We start from the raw sequence: 14046 nt of genomic DNA on the forward strand, positions 1-14046 counted from the left end.
TGGTGAGGGAGAGCGAGGAGCAGAATCCTCACCAGGAAGATGCTGAGCTCGCCGAAGCGCATGGGGAATTACTGCAAAGATCCAAAGGGAATGTGTCCAGGTGCCATGAGCTGAGAAAAGCTGGTGAAAGTTACCCCAGACCAGAGAGAGAGCAGGGAAACCACTCGGAGGAGAAAGTGGATGAACCCATTAATTGTCAGGGAACTCACAGGGACCTCAAGGAAACTACATCCCAGGAGAAAATCCTCAGGGGAAAGAGAGAGTATACATGCAGTGAGTGTGGGGAAAACTTCAATTGCCGCCCAGCCCTTATTCAACATGAGATAATCCACACAAAAGAGAGACCCTATGAATGCTGTGAGTGCAGGAAAAGCTTCAATCGTATATCAGCCCTTATTAGACATCAGCGAATACACACAGGAGAGAGACCCTATGAATGCAGTGAGTGCGGGAAAAGCTTCACTCGCAGCTCAAACCTTACTAAGCATCTGAGGATCCACACAGGAGAGCAACCCTATGAATGCTGTGAGTGCGGGAAAAGCTTCACTCAGAGATCAATCCTTATCTCTCATCAGAGCATCCAAACAGGAGAGCGACCCTGTGAATACAGTGAGTGTGGGAAAAGCTTCACTCAGTGGGGAGGGGGCAGCAGCAGGGGCATGCAGGTGACTGGCAGTTGTGGGGAGATTGTTAAATGAACATTGGAGAATTAGAGAGAAAATGGGGCAAAATCTGAAAAGGGGATTAGAGAAAGTGTCAATCATTGCTCCATCAGCACCAACTCTTCATGGAGCCGTCGCTGCTTTTACACCTGAGAGGAGACTTCCTGTCTCTGACTCCTGCCTCCGGGGCTATGGTAGGAGCTGACTTGAGGCTGATGCGAGGTGAGCAAAGCCAGACCAGCCTCCCAGCCAGACCCAATATGGGGTTGGAAGCAGGGACGGTGGGTGGGCCTGGGTTCCCCTACATCAGTGGTTCACAACCAGGAGTACACAGGGGTATTCCAGGGGGTCCATCAGCTAGTCTAGATAGCTCCCTAGTTTTACAACAGACTACAGAAAAAGCACCAGCGACGTCGGTCCAAACTAAATTTCTTACAGGCACTGACTTGTACTCACTGCTCTATACACCATGCACTGAAAGGTGCCTGCAGCGTTTACATTTCCTTAGGTTTATTTTGTAATTCTCTGGTACAAAGGAGACACTCACAAGCCAGCCTCAGTCACAGGGCGCTGGGACACGCTGGTGTTTCTAGATCAGAAACTCGGGAACGCACATGGCCTGCTGCCTGACACCTGCCCCTGGACTCACCCCTTAGCCAGGAGACTGTGTACCCCAGCCCCATATCCAGCAGTAGGGTGGGGGTCTCCCTGGCTGCCAGGGCTGGTTGCTCCCTCTGGAGCTCCTGGCACTGGCCAGGAGGATGCAGGACACGGGGTGGGTGGAGCGGTCGGACCCGGGGGGGATGGGCATTTCTAGGGTTGCTGCCCAGACCCCTGGGAGCAGTAGGGCCAGAGACCCTAGGGCTGAAGCTTCCTCCATTCCATGAGCAGCTCCTGCTCACAGTCCTTGGCACCCTGGGACACGAGAGTTCACGTTAGAAGTGGGAAGGCACCAGGAGGCTCCAGGCAGGGCCACTGCTCGGGGAGGGGGACAGGTCTGAGAGGCACCGGCTGAGGGAGGGGTGCGGGGCCGAGGAGTCTCTATGAGGGGAGGGGATGAGAGGTGGGGGGGCAGGCTAACCCCAGGACCCTCTCTTACCTGGGCTGGAGAGGGCGGAAGCGCCCCCCCGGCACAGGCTGGGAGATGTAATTCCTGACTCTCCTGGGAGCAGAAGTGATGTTGGGCGGGGGAGGAGGAGCCAGACCGTGAACGCGTGCTGGGCTCTGCCTGGCTCATGCGGGGCTACTGGAGCCCTTTCGGGGCCGGAGAAGAGTTTTGTGTCACTTGAGTGCTTGTCTCTGACCCACCCACAGAGGCTGGTGCAGGGACAGATATGACCATGCCCCACCGTGTCTCCTGGCTCTGCATTTCCCAGAGCACCTGGCATGTGAACCCCCCTGGCTTTAGGCTCAGGCAGCCCTGGGGCCAGAATCCAGGGGGGGCAGGAGAACAAGGATGGGGCAGAGTGTGATAAGCTGCTGGGTGAGCGCCGTGCTGCTGCTCCTGGCGCTGCGGGGTCGGGCTGAGCAGAAGGGTCGGTGCTGGGGAGAGACCTTCATTAGCCCTCCCGGGCCCAGCTCCCCCTGGGGCAGCCCGGGGCTCTGTTCGCCCCGCTGCAGAGCTGAAGCCTCCAGGTTTCAGAGTGAGCCCTGGGGCCAGGGCTGGGCAGGGACTCTGCCCCAGTGTCCATGGGGGGGACCCAGCATCTCACAGCACCGGGATCTGCTCTTTGAGGGGCAGCGCCCGTGGTGGGCTCGGAGCTGCTGTCCCTGCAGGAACCCAGTGCCCCCTGGGCCCGGCCAGGCTCTGCCCTGGGGCCCCATGGGGGATCCTGGGGGGGGAAGGGACTAGCCCCACTGGGGTCCCAGAAGTAGAAGTGACGTTAGTCGGGGGAGGAGCTGGGCTGGGAGGAGTCGGGGGAGACCTGGGAAAGGGGCGGGTGGAAAGTGTCTGTCGGGGAGGGGAGAAGAGCCGGTGACTCCCGAGGGGCGGAGAGAAAAAGAGGGGGGCTGAGATCCTCTTGGATTTACCGCTGCCCCCTCCAGTGGGGACCCCCCCCATCCTCTCCCGTCCTACCCCCTTTCTCTCTAGAGCAACATCCAGGGTGACCCCCCCTTCCCTCAAATCCCTGAGAAGTTCCCTGTTCTCCTGCCCGGATTGTGCCCCATTTTCTCTCCACTTCTCAACTGTCCAGTTCAAATCTCAGGTTTGGGGTGTTTCCCCCCATTTTTACCTGCAGTGATTTGTCCTTGTTTAGGTGGGAAATCGTTCCCCTGAGAGAAAGGAAGGGAAGAGCAAGCGCCCCCAGGGAGATGGCCCAGCCCCAGCTACTTCCCCTCCCCCACCCAACATCACCTGTTAGTCACATTCCCAGACCTCACTGCCAGCCCCTCCCCACAGCCAGTGACCTTCTGACTCCAGCCCCACTCCTTTCCCCTGTGAAAGCCACATCACCCAGGATTCCCTGCCGGCCATGTGAATGTGGGGCAAGAAGAATCCATCCCATTCTGTTGTTGATTGAATATCGCTGTATAATCCCTTCAAATTTCCCCTCTTTGCTCTTGAGCTGTTGAATGGTGACATAAAATCTCCCAGATGTTGGTGCTTCTCTCTTATGTTGGCAAATATTTAGTTTGTGCCCCATTTTCTCCTCAGTTCTGAAATACTGATATCAAATTATTGAAAATCTTCCCGCTTTTCTCCCCAGGTGTGTGTCTGAGATCAGGGCTCTTATCGTGCTGAGTATGGCCCAGGCCTGGCCTGAGATCAGGTCCCCCAGTGTGCCGGGCACTGCAAAAACCCTGACTGAGTTTGGGGCACTGGTTGTGCCAGGAACTGCACAAACCCCTGCAGAGAGCAGGGACCTTGTTGTGCCAGGTGCTACAGTGACCCTGACTGAGCTCCGGGCCCCAGTTATGCCAGGCCGTGCGTCAACACCAAGTGAAATCAGGCTCCCATTGTGCCAGGTGCTGCAGAGGCAGCAAACAGAATCAGAGACCTTGTTGTTCCTGGAGCTGCAGAGACCCCAACTGAGATCTGGGTCCTGCACTGTAGAGACCCCACAGACATCAGGCCCCCCCATTGTGCCAGGTAAAACTGAGACCTGGACCGAGATCACGGCCCCCCTTGTGCCGGGCAGCTCACGACTGTGGCACAGATTTCTGCCTCCATTGTGCTGGGCACTTCAGAGGCCTCGACTGAGATCTGTGTCCCCGTCGGGCCTGGCACTGCACTGACCTTGACCCAGATCATGTCCCACCACTGTACTGGGCACTGCACAGACCCTGACAGAGATCCTGATGCCAGATGTTGCAGGGACCCCAAACAAAATCAGGGATCCTGTAATGCCGGGAGTTGCAGAGCCGCCGACTGAGGTCAGGCCCTTGTTGTGCAGGGCTCTGCACAGACACCAACCGAGCACAGGGTCATAAAATCATAGAATATCAGGGTTGGAAGGGACCTCAGGAAGTATCTAGTCCAACCCCCTGCTCAAAGCAGGACCAATCCCCAACTAAATCATCCCAGCCAGAGCTTTATCAAGCCTGACCTTAAAAACCTCTAAGGAAGGAGATTCCACCACCTCCCTAGGTAACCGATTCCTGTGCTTTACCACCCTCCTAGTGAAAGTGTTTCCTAATATCCAACCTAAACCTCCCCCACTGCAACTTCAGACCATTACTCCTTGTTCTGTCATCTGCTACCACTGAAAACAGTCTAGATCCATCCTCTTTGGATCCCCCTTTCAGGTAGTTGAAAGCAGCTATCAAATCCCCCCTCATTCTTCTCTTCTGCAGACTAAACAATCTCAGTTCCCTCAGCCTCTCCTCATAAGTCATGTGCTCCAGCCCCCTAATCATTTTTGTTGCCCTCCGCTGGACTATCTCCAATTTATCCACATCCTTCTTGTAGCGTGGGGCCCAAAACTGGACACAGTACTCCAGATGAGGCCTCACCCATGTCGAATAGAGGGGAATGATCACATCCCTCGATCTGCTGGCAATGCCCCTATTTATACAGCCCCAAATGCCATTAGCCTTCTTGGCAACAAGGGCACACTGTTGACTCATATCCAGCTTCTCGTCCACTGTAACCCCTAGGTCCTTTTCTGCAGAACTGCTGCCTAGCCATTCGGTTCCTAGTCTGTAGCAGTGAATGGGATTCTTCCATCCTAATGGCAGGAGTCTGCACTTGTCCTTGTTGAACCTCATCAGATTTCTTTTGGTCTCGAGGTCTCTTTCAGTCCTAGAATCTATGAATCAGGGAAATGCAGGGCTGGGGCCGTGAGAGCCTTCAGTTTTAGCAGGGTTAAAGCAGAGTCCTGCTCTTTTCCCCATTCCCATTTTGTCTTTTTCTTCGGCAGTTTCCACAATGGGGGAGTTATTTCAGCATATTTATAAATGGTTGGTCTAGGAAAATTGAATCCTCCTAGCAGTTCTCTTTAAGAGTGGGCATCGGCAGCAGCCAGCATTTCTACTAGTGAGCTTCCTCTGATCTACCTGTCTCCCGTCTTGTCCAACGACTATGCCCAGGTGTGTCACCTGAGGTAGCACCAACGGAACATTGTCTAAAGCTCCTTGGAACCCCATTTCCTGAACTAGTGCCAAAACTTATTCCGTTAGTGTTTGAGTTTGTGCCTCAGTTTCCCCCTTTTATAAAACAGACAAGTTTGTCATGTTTTCGCATTTCTTTTACCCCTTCTACAATATACATTGCACATATTCTGGGGAAAATGCACATTCCTTCCACAGTTTAACTTCTATAACATTAGCCATATCGATTTTTACATAAGGTGTAACTGTTTCTTTTGTGCTCACAGAGTTTTTGTGTATTCTTATCAAAGTGACAGTTTCATTACACAGAACCACCTTAAGGCTCAGTGTGGGACACAGTTTTTTCCTTTCCTTCAGTACAGCTCTTATCTGCTATTTTGTTACCAAAAAACAAATCCAGACTCTTTTCCTATTCTCTTGGTTTTGACTGCCCTGCTGCAGCCATGACTTTGGTCTTTTAAAAAGATTTTAAACTTATAAAGCATTAAGGTACCTGTAACCGGGCGCCCACTCACCCGGTGGCGCCTCGTGCTGGTCGTCTCGGGGAATTAGCTTCCAGCCTCCCTAGCACCCTCTGTCGGCTGGTGTCTCGCTTTGCTGCTGGCCCCCGTATCTCTCCCGGACCCCGGGTGACCCTTTCACTGGGTGCTGCCCCCTGGCCATACCCCCACTGATTCTCCAGGTCTCCCCACTCGGGAACTCCCACCCACTACCCCCACGTCACCTCAGTCATAAGCTACTGCCAGTCCCCATCTCACCCCGTGCCCTGGGGCAGACTGCAGTGTCAGCCACTCATCATAGGCAAGGTTAGGTCTGGACCTGCTGCCTCTACCTATTGCTGGGCTGCCCTTTTGCACCCCCAGGACTTGTTTTAGGCCCTCAGCTAGGCCACAGCCTGGGGGTTTTCCAGGCTGGAGCTCCTCCAGCTCCTCTAGCCTTCCCGCAGCCCTGCTCCACTCCCAGTACCCTGCTCGGCTCCCAGCATCCAGGCCCTTCTCTCTGTACAAGCAGAGAGAGAGTGTTTGAGCTTCTGGGGCATGCTCCTGATTGGGGCATGGGTCCAGCTGTTACTGCCTTCCCCAATAGCCCAGGCTTTCCTCCTCAGCCCTCTCCCAGGGCTGGCTTTAACCCTTCCCGGGCTGGAGCAGGTGACCACCCCGCTACAGTACCTTAAGGGTTAAATGCTAAATATCAAAGCCAAACAACACTAGTTACCTATGTCTGGAAAAAAGTAGTTTTCGGTTTTGCAACTTTGAATGAAAGAGTCAAATGGATTGTAGTGGTATTATTTAAAAACAAAGCAATTCATCTTAAACCTGCAAAACAAGAGTTTTACAGAGCGGGAGTGTTGCTGTAGATCCTAAACACTCCACATATTTACACAATTATTTAAACACACACTTGTTTTCCTTAACATTCCTTACTTTGCTTTAATTTTTACACCGCTGTACATAGATTACATTTGCATACATTTGGGGGCGGTTAAGTTCCAATAGAAACCCCTTATGTTCTTTTAGCAAATTTTGACTAATTTGTTCATGGTCAAATGATTTTAATCAGATTGTCTCTTTGCCTGGCTTATTTACAGACATTCCTTTGGAAAAGGGCCCAGTTTCCCTTCAGAATGGCTGCAAAGAAACCAAGAGTTCTCTTTCTATAACACTTTTTCTTTTTAACATTTTTACAACTTTCAACTGTTTAATTCCCTCCAGCCTCTGCAGAGGGAACTTCTCACTCTCTCTCTTTTTAAATCGCTTGCTTATCTCCCCCAAATGACACCTTCATCAACTCAGATTTCACCATTCCAAGTATTGTTCCAGGGATCTGAATTCCCCATGGCCTATACATACTTTTTTTGCTTTTGCCATTCTACCCTCAGGGCTTCCAACCTGCTTTCCATTTTTTTTTTATTTGTTGCCTACCTGCTTGTCAGGGCCTGACCCTGCTTTCCTTGCTGAACCATCCCTTTTCATGGACACAGACTTTGTTCCACAACCAATTTAGCATGGAGGGTGAACTCCTCAACCAGCCCCAACCCTTCCTGGTCCCTTTCCTTAAACATTTCTTTTAAAATTGTGAAACCATCACAATATCATTCACAAGAAATACTACACTGCCCAAACTCCTATATCTGTTTAAAAGGAGTAATCTCTTGAACAAAGTATCGTCTTTGGATTGCTTCCTTTTAAACATTTCTTACACAGGTGTTACTACTATTTGCCCACGTGCCTATATCCTTCAGAGTTGGGTCTCACATAGAAAATACTGCCTGAACATATTTTTTATTAATGTATTTTACTTTTATAACTTTTCCATGCCCATGCTGGGACTTACAAAACACAAAAGTCTCTACCCACTAAAAAGAACTCTGCCTGACAGAGCAGGAGAGGGGAGCGCTACGCCCCCTATCCTTTGGGCTTGATCCTGCTACGACCGAGGGTATATTCACCTATGCAATTTTCCCCTGACAGATGGGTAGGAGTGAGGACTCTAACCCTCCCCCTTATGGCCCGACACTTCTACGACCGGGGGTCAGGGGTGGAAGGTTTGTAGAAACTTTGGTGGTGCTCAGAATCTGCCCCCCCCCCCAAACTCTGCCTCCACCTGCCACCTGCCTAAGGCTCTGGAAGGGAGTTTGGGTTGTGGGAGGAGGTCTGGGGTGCAGATTCTGGGATGGAGTTTCAGTGCAGGCTCTGGGAGGGAGTTTGGGTGCAGGAGAGGGTGTGTGGGAAGGGGGTGGTATGCAGGCTCTGGACTGGAGTTTAGCTGCTGGGTGCAGGCTCCAGGCTAGGGCAGGGGTTGGGTGTGCAGGAGGGGGTGAGGGGTGCCGGCTCTGGGACAAAGTTTGGCTGCTGGCTCTGGGCTAGGGGTGGGAGTGCAGGCTCTGGGAGGGAGTTTGGATGCAGGAGAGGGTGTGTGGGGAAGAAGGTTGGTGTGCAGGCTCTGGGTTGGAGTTTAGATACTGGGTGCAGGCTCCAGGCTAGGGCAGGGGGTGGGTGTGGAGGAGGGGGGTGAGGGGTGCCAGCTCTGGGACAACATTTGGGGGCTGGCTCTGGGGTGGGGGTGTAGGCTCTGGAAGGGAGTTTGGAGACAGGAGGGGGTGCAAGCTCTGGAACGGAGTTTGGGTGTAGGCTCTGGGCTTGGACAAGGGGTCGGTGTAGGAGGGGGGTGAGGGGTGCAGGCTCTTGGAGGGAGTTTGGGGATGGGAGGGGGTGCAGGCCCTGGGAAGGGGTTTGGGAGCCAGAGGTGGGGTGCAGCACTTACCTGGGGCTCCTAGGCAGGGCAGGCTGGGAGTCTCCATGTGCTGCTACCCTCAGGCACTGCCCCTGCAGCTTTCCATTGGCTTCAGGGGTGCTTGGGTCAGGACACAGACCCACGCTGCCCAGGGGCTGCAGGGAGGGGCCTGCAGCCATGTGGAGGTAGCAAGGAGGAAGCCATTCCTTTCTGTTACTCAAAAAGGGTGGCTGGTAGGATGTGATCCGATCATACACCAATACGTTTATACATGCTACATTCTTATTCTTTATCCTTCATTCTAAATGATATAAAATAAAAACATAAAATCCTATTGCTACATTTGGGGGAAGAATTTGGGGGAGTTCAGTTCCTGATTTTTATTTCACCTCTCTCCAGCACTTGTTTTGGTTTGGTCTTCCCCTTTCCATCCCTGTTTGAGGTTTCTGTCTCTATCACAGCAGGTGATGCAATGGATTGTGAGAAAGAGGAGCAGAATTCTCAGCAGGAAAATGTTGAGCAAGTGGATAAATACAGAGTACTATCGCAAAGACCAAAAAGCAGTGTAACCAGGAGTCATGATCAGGGACAATCCTGTGAGATTCAGCACAAATCAGAAAGAGAGCATGGAAATCATCCAGGGGAGAAAGTGGGTAACTTAAGTTCATGTGAAGGAACTCGGAAGGACCTCAAGGAAACCACAACCCAGCAGGAAATCCTCATGGGTAAGAGAAAAAATACATGCACTGAGTGTGGGAAAAACTTATGTGACTACTCAGCCCATATAAAGCATCTGAGAATCCACATGAGGAAGAGGCCCTATGAATGCAGTGAATGTGGAAAATGCTTCACTAAGAGCTCATCCCTTTCTGACCATCAGAGAATCCACACAGGGGAGAGGCCCTATGGATGCCATGAGTGTGGGAAAAACTTCACTCACAGATCAGGCCTTTATCAACATCAGAAAATCCACACCGGTGTGAGACCCTATGAATGCAGTGAGTGTGGGAAAAGCTTCACTTACACTTCAGGCCTTTTTCAACATCAGAGAATCCATACAGGGGAGAGGCCCTATAAATGCCGTGAGTGTGGGGAAAGCTTCACTACCAGTTCAGTCCTTTCTGAACATCAGAAAATCCACACCGGTGTGAGACCCTATGAATGCAGTGAGTGTGGGAAAACCTTCAATCGCAGCTCGACACTTATTAGGCATCATAGAATCCACACTGGGGAGAGGCCATATGAATGCAGTGAGTGTGGGAAAAACTTCTCTCATAGCTCAGCCTTTTCTGAACATCAGAATATCCACACCGGTGTGAGACCCTATGAATGCAGTGAGTGTGGGAAAAGATTCAATCGCAGCTCGCACCTTATTACGCATCAGACAATCCACACAGGAGAGAGACCCTATAAATGCAGTGAGTGTGGGAAAAGCTTCATTAGCCGTTCAGCCCTTTCTGAACATCAGAGAATTCACACGGGGGAAAGGCCCTATGAATGCCGTGAGTGTGGAAAAACCTTCACTTGGCACTCAACTCATGTTAGACATCAGAGAATCTGCAAGGGAGATCAACACCATAAAAACCTCTAGGCTATCAATACTTTTTTTTTTCTTTAATACTTTTCCTGATTCCCACAGAGTAACTTTTAAAGCTGTTTGAACTGTTTGCAGCACCATTATCTCTCAGCTTGTCTAGATGAGTGGCCCATTTTTGCCTTTTGCCGTTCACCCTATTTTGAAGTTGACCCATTTGTCCTTTCTATCAACTCCATTGTCCCATGAGTAATTCGAATGTGCCCTTCCTATCAGGAACCAGGGAGCATCACATTTATACCAGTCCTCCTATTGCAAAGTTATTGTTAGTCACCAATGATACAATCTGTATCATTGCCAGTTGTTCGCATGTTGCTCTGGGTTGTGCTGAAGAGCAGTTATATTGGGATCTTTTCAAATTATATTTAAATGAAGGGGAGCAGAGGCAGAAAAAAAAGTGTAATTTCAGCCTCTGTGACACTGGAAGGAGATGGGGAGACTGAGAGATTCCCTCCTTCCCCATCACTGCAGAACTGCTACCTTTTGTCTGAGCCAGGCAGAGTTTATCTTCATCACATTCTATCCATCCACTTCTCAAAGTGTCCTGTGAGGAAGAGTTCTCCATTGTCTGTGCTTGGAGATGATGCTTTGGCTTCTTTAATCCTATATGAGAGTGTCTATGACTGGAGAGGAAAGTGTCAAAGACCTGGAAGGGGAATTCAAATGGATCCCAAACACAGTGCGATCATTTGGCATTTAAATCCCAGGTTCTATCTACTAGTAAAGCCACTTATGGCAAGGTGGCTGGGTTCCCCTCTCCCCCCACCCTCATTAGTGGACAGGCTAACAAACAAACAGCAGTGATTTAAAATCTCCACTCAGAAATAGTGAACAACAGCAGAACCCCAACTAACTGTAGGAAGTGCATATGATCACAGTGTAGTTCAATTGTTTAAATCAATATTGTCACACATGATCTGGGGAGAGAATTCCATGATAAGTGATTTTGAACTAGGCAAAATGCCCATGTATTTGGTTCCCAAAGCATGTGTAACCCAGGTCCTACAGAAACTCTCTCCTAGCTAATCCTATATTATGGGAGATGCCCTTCATGACACAGATGTTGAGGGAATAGAAGTGGTTTTTTTTGTTGAATTTATCCTTTGTGGGTGCTAAAAATGTGTATAAAATGAAATTAGTTTTGTAAATCTAATAGCTGCAGAAAAATAATTATTTTTTAATAGAAACTCCAGCTCTGGTAACTAAAAGAGATTCTGATCCAGGCCTGTATCAAGTCCTTTATCCAGGCCTGGACCTGTGCCACCAAATTAAAGAAAAGCTGGGCATGTTTCGGGAAGCCATTCCTCACTAACACTGCTGAGATTTGGAGTGGTTTTTTAAAGGATTCCACTTCAGGGATTAAGGCCAAGGATTTGGAAAGAACTGGGGCTGAAAGAGTCCACACTCAGTTCTTGGTTTCCACCCCAGTAAAGGAAGCTGTGGTGACCAATGACACAAGGAAAATTGTTTGTACCACTCCACTTCCTAGTGCATTGTCACTGATGACAGTTCCAGAGGATACCAGGGTTAGATTGAGAACAATCATCCTTCACCATTTGGATCCAAAGAGAGAGAGCTTCATAGGACGTTCCTTCCCTGATCCCAAACTGGCTGCCTGATTGGGTAACAAGGACTTTCAGGCTGTAAAAATGATGATAACCAATGAGGCAATTAATGTGTCAGGCTCCAATTTCAGACTTTTGGATACATACATGTTCATTCCATGGTTTTGTGTCTGATCCTGTGGCTACACAATAAAGCTGATCTTGGCACAGCTGCACCAATGTAGCTGTGCTGCTATAGCACTGCTATTCAGGGGCGGCTCTAGCAATTTCGCAAGCACAGCGGCACGCCACAGGGGGCGCTCTGGCGGTCGCCGGTCCCCCGGCTCTGGTGGACCTCCTGCAGACGTGCCTGCAGAGGGTCCGCTGGTCCCGCGGCTCCGGTGGAGCATCCACAGGCATGCCTGCGGGAGGTCCACCGGAGCCGCGGGACCAGCGGACCCTCCGCAGGCACGCCTGCGGGAGGTCCACCAGAGCCGCCTGACCGGCAGAGCACCCCCTGTGGCATGCCGCCCTAAACACGTGCTTGGCATGCTGGGGCCTGGAGCCGGCCCTGCTGCTATTTCAGACTCTCTAAGCCAATGGGGGAGATCTCTGCAGTTGAACTTGATTAGACCAGGTTCCGCAAGCGGTGGCAGCTATGTTGGCAGGAGAAGCTCTCCTGCTGATGTAGCGCTTTCTACACAGGGGGGTTGGGCTGTGTAACTACATTGCTCAGCTGTGTGCATTTTTCACACAGCTGCGCAATATACTTTTACCGATAAATGTCTTTAGTGTAGACCAGACAGTTTTACCTTGTGTTTTATGCATTTACATCATTTCTCCTCTAGCTTCTCCTACTTTGAAAGATTAAAAAGTGTGAAAAGAGGTATTTTTTCCTCATGATGCAAACATTCCTGCACAGGAGACCCCTTCCAACAACACACATGGCAGAAGATCCTGAGATATATGAACTCACAGAAGTGGCTGGGACAAACCACAACTTGAGCCAAGGTTCAGTTGTTGGCAGTGGGCATTAAAAGAAAACTAACATATATGACAAGAATTTGTGATCATTTAATATCTTCTTGTTACCTATTAAAATGAAATTATAGGTTAAGTTATTGGTTAAAGAGTAAGAAACTAATTGTGTGATAATCTGAATTATTTTGGAAAACTGAAAGTTGTCTTGTTTTTTGTTTTGTTGTCATACAGGAAATGATGGCTAATCTTGAAAAGTTAATTTGATTTAATTTACCCCCTGTAGTGTAAGGAGTTCTGGTAGAAAACCTCACTCCAATGGTTGAGGTGGAAGAATGTATGTGAGAAAGTGTGTATAAGAGAATATTGGCCCAGTATTGATTTTAATTTTTTGTGTTTTCAGATAGAACTTATTTTGCTTAGTTTCAAAATCAATCTCTATTAAAACAAAAGCTACTTGAAGAGATAAATTGTCTAGTTTTTATCCACTTAGACTGTAAGGGTCACTGACTTCCCCACTTCTCTAATTTGCAAAGGAAAGGCCTGACATTTGTCATAGGATGTGTCCAGCAATCATCAACCATCAGTATGAAGGAAAAGGCTGAAGTCTGTTGCCTTTCTGGTCAATAAGCCATCTAAAGGCTGGTCTATGCTGAAAAGCTGTGTTGGCATAGCCACATCTCTCAGGGGTGTGAAAAGTCCTCTCCACTGAGACAAGTAGTTAATATAACCTGAGCCCCAGTATAGACAGTGTTATGTTGTCAGAAGAATATTTCCAGTGTTTGAAGGGTAGACATAGCCTTAGACAGATTGATCCCCTATGGGAAGCGAGTCATGACATCAATTCCAATTTTGACCCATCTCCCTGTATGTGAGAAAGTTACTAGTATGGAGGGCTGAGCCGGCTTCCCATCACCTGGTTCCTCAACTGTAGCTACAGCTCTTAGGACGCATCAATCCAAAGCCTGAGAGAAATGTTGAGTTCCAACCACTGTCATTTTAGTATCTTATTGTTCCTCTCTATTTTTTGTGCTGGCCTTTCTATTCTATCAAGGTGTGACTGGGATTCCCTGGAGCAGGGGTTCTCAACCTTTTTCTAAGGCCCCTGCCCAACATGGTATAAAAACTCCACAGCCCAACTGTGCCACAACAACTGTTTTTCTGTGTGTCCAGTAGATTAAAAGCCAGGGCTGTCGTTAGGGGGTAGCCAGCAGAGCAGTTGTGCAGGGCCCCACAACACAGGGGCTCCCATGAAGTAAAGTTGCTTTGGCTTCAGTCCCAGGTGGTAGGGCTCAGATTTCTGACCTGAACCCCAGTGAGTCAAACACCAGCCCTGCTTTCTAGTTTATTTTGGTGGGGCTCCCCCTGAAACCTGCTGGCCACCTCCCAGGGGGCTCCGGACCCCTGGCTGAGAACCACGGCCTTGGAGCTCTGGTTAGAAGAAGGGAGCAAAGCTGCTGCGTTTCCTGATGGCTGAACTCAG

The 14046-nt window shown here is 49.9% G+C and overlaps 1 protein-coding gene across 1 annotated transcript; it reads left to right on the forward strand.

The window, feature by feature from the left end:
* Window positions 1-477: 477 nt before the first annotated feature.
* Window positions 478-14040, forward strand: LOC120370204 (zinc finger protein 239-like). Its single transcript, XM_039484582.1, has 3 exons — window positions 478-609; window positions 8909-9987; window positions 13954-14040. The coding sequence occupies exons 2-3, from the start codon at window positions 8920-8922 to the stop codon at window positions 14038-14040; spliced, it is 1155 nt and encodes a 384-aa protein (XP_039340516.1). The 5' UTR covers window positions 478-609; window positions 8909-8919.
* Window positions 14041-14046: the final 6 nt, after the last annotated feature.

The sequence above is a fragment of the Mauremys reevesii genome, linkage group 1 (genome assembly GCF_016161935.1).
Source record: "Mauremys reevesii isolate NIE-2019 linkage group 1, ASM1616193v1, whole genome shotgun sequence".
In the NCBI taxonomy this organism is placed as follows: Eukaryota; Metazoa; Chordata; order Testudines; family Geoemydidae; genus Mauremys; species Mauremys reevesii.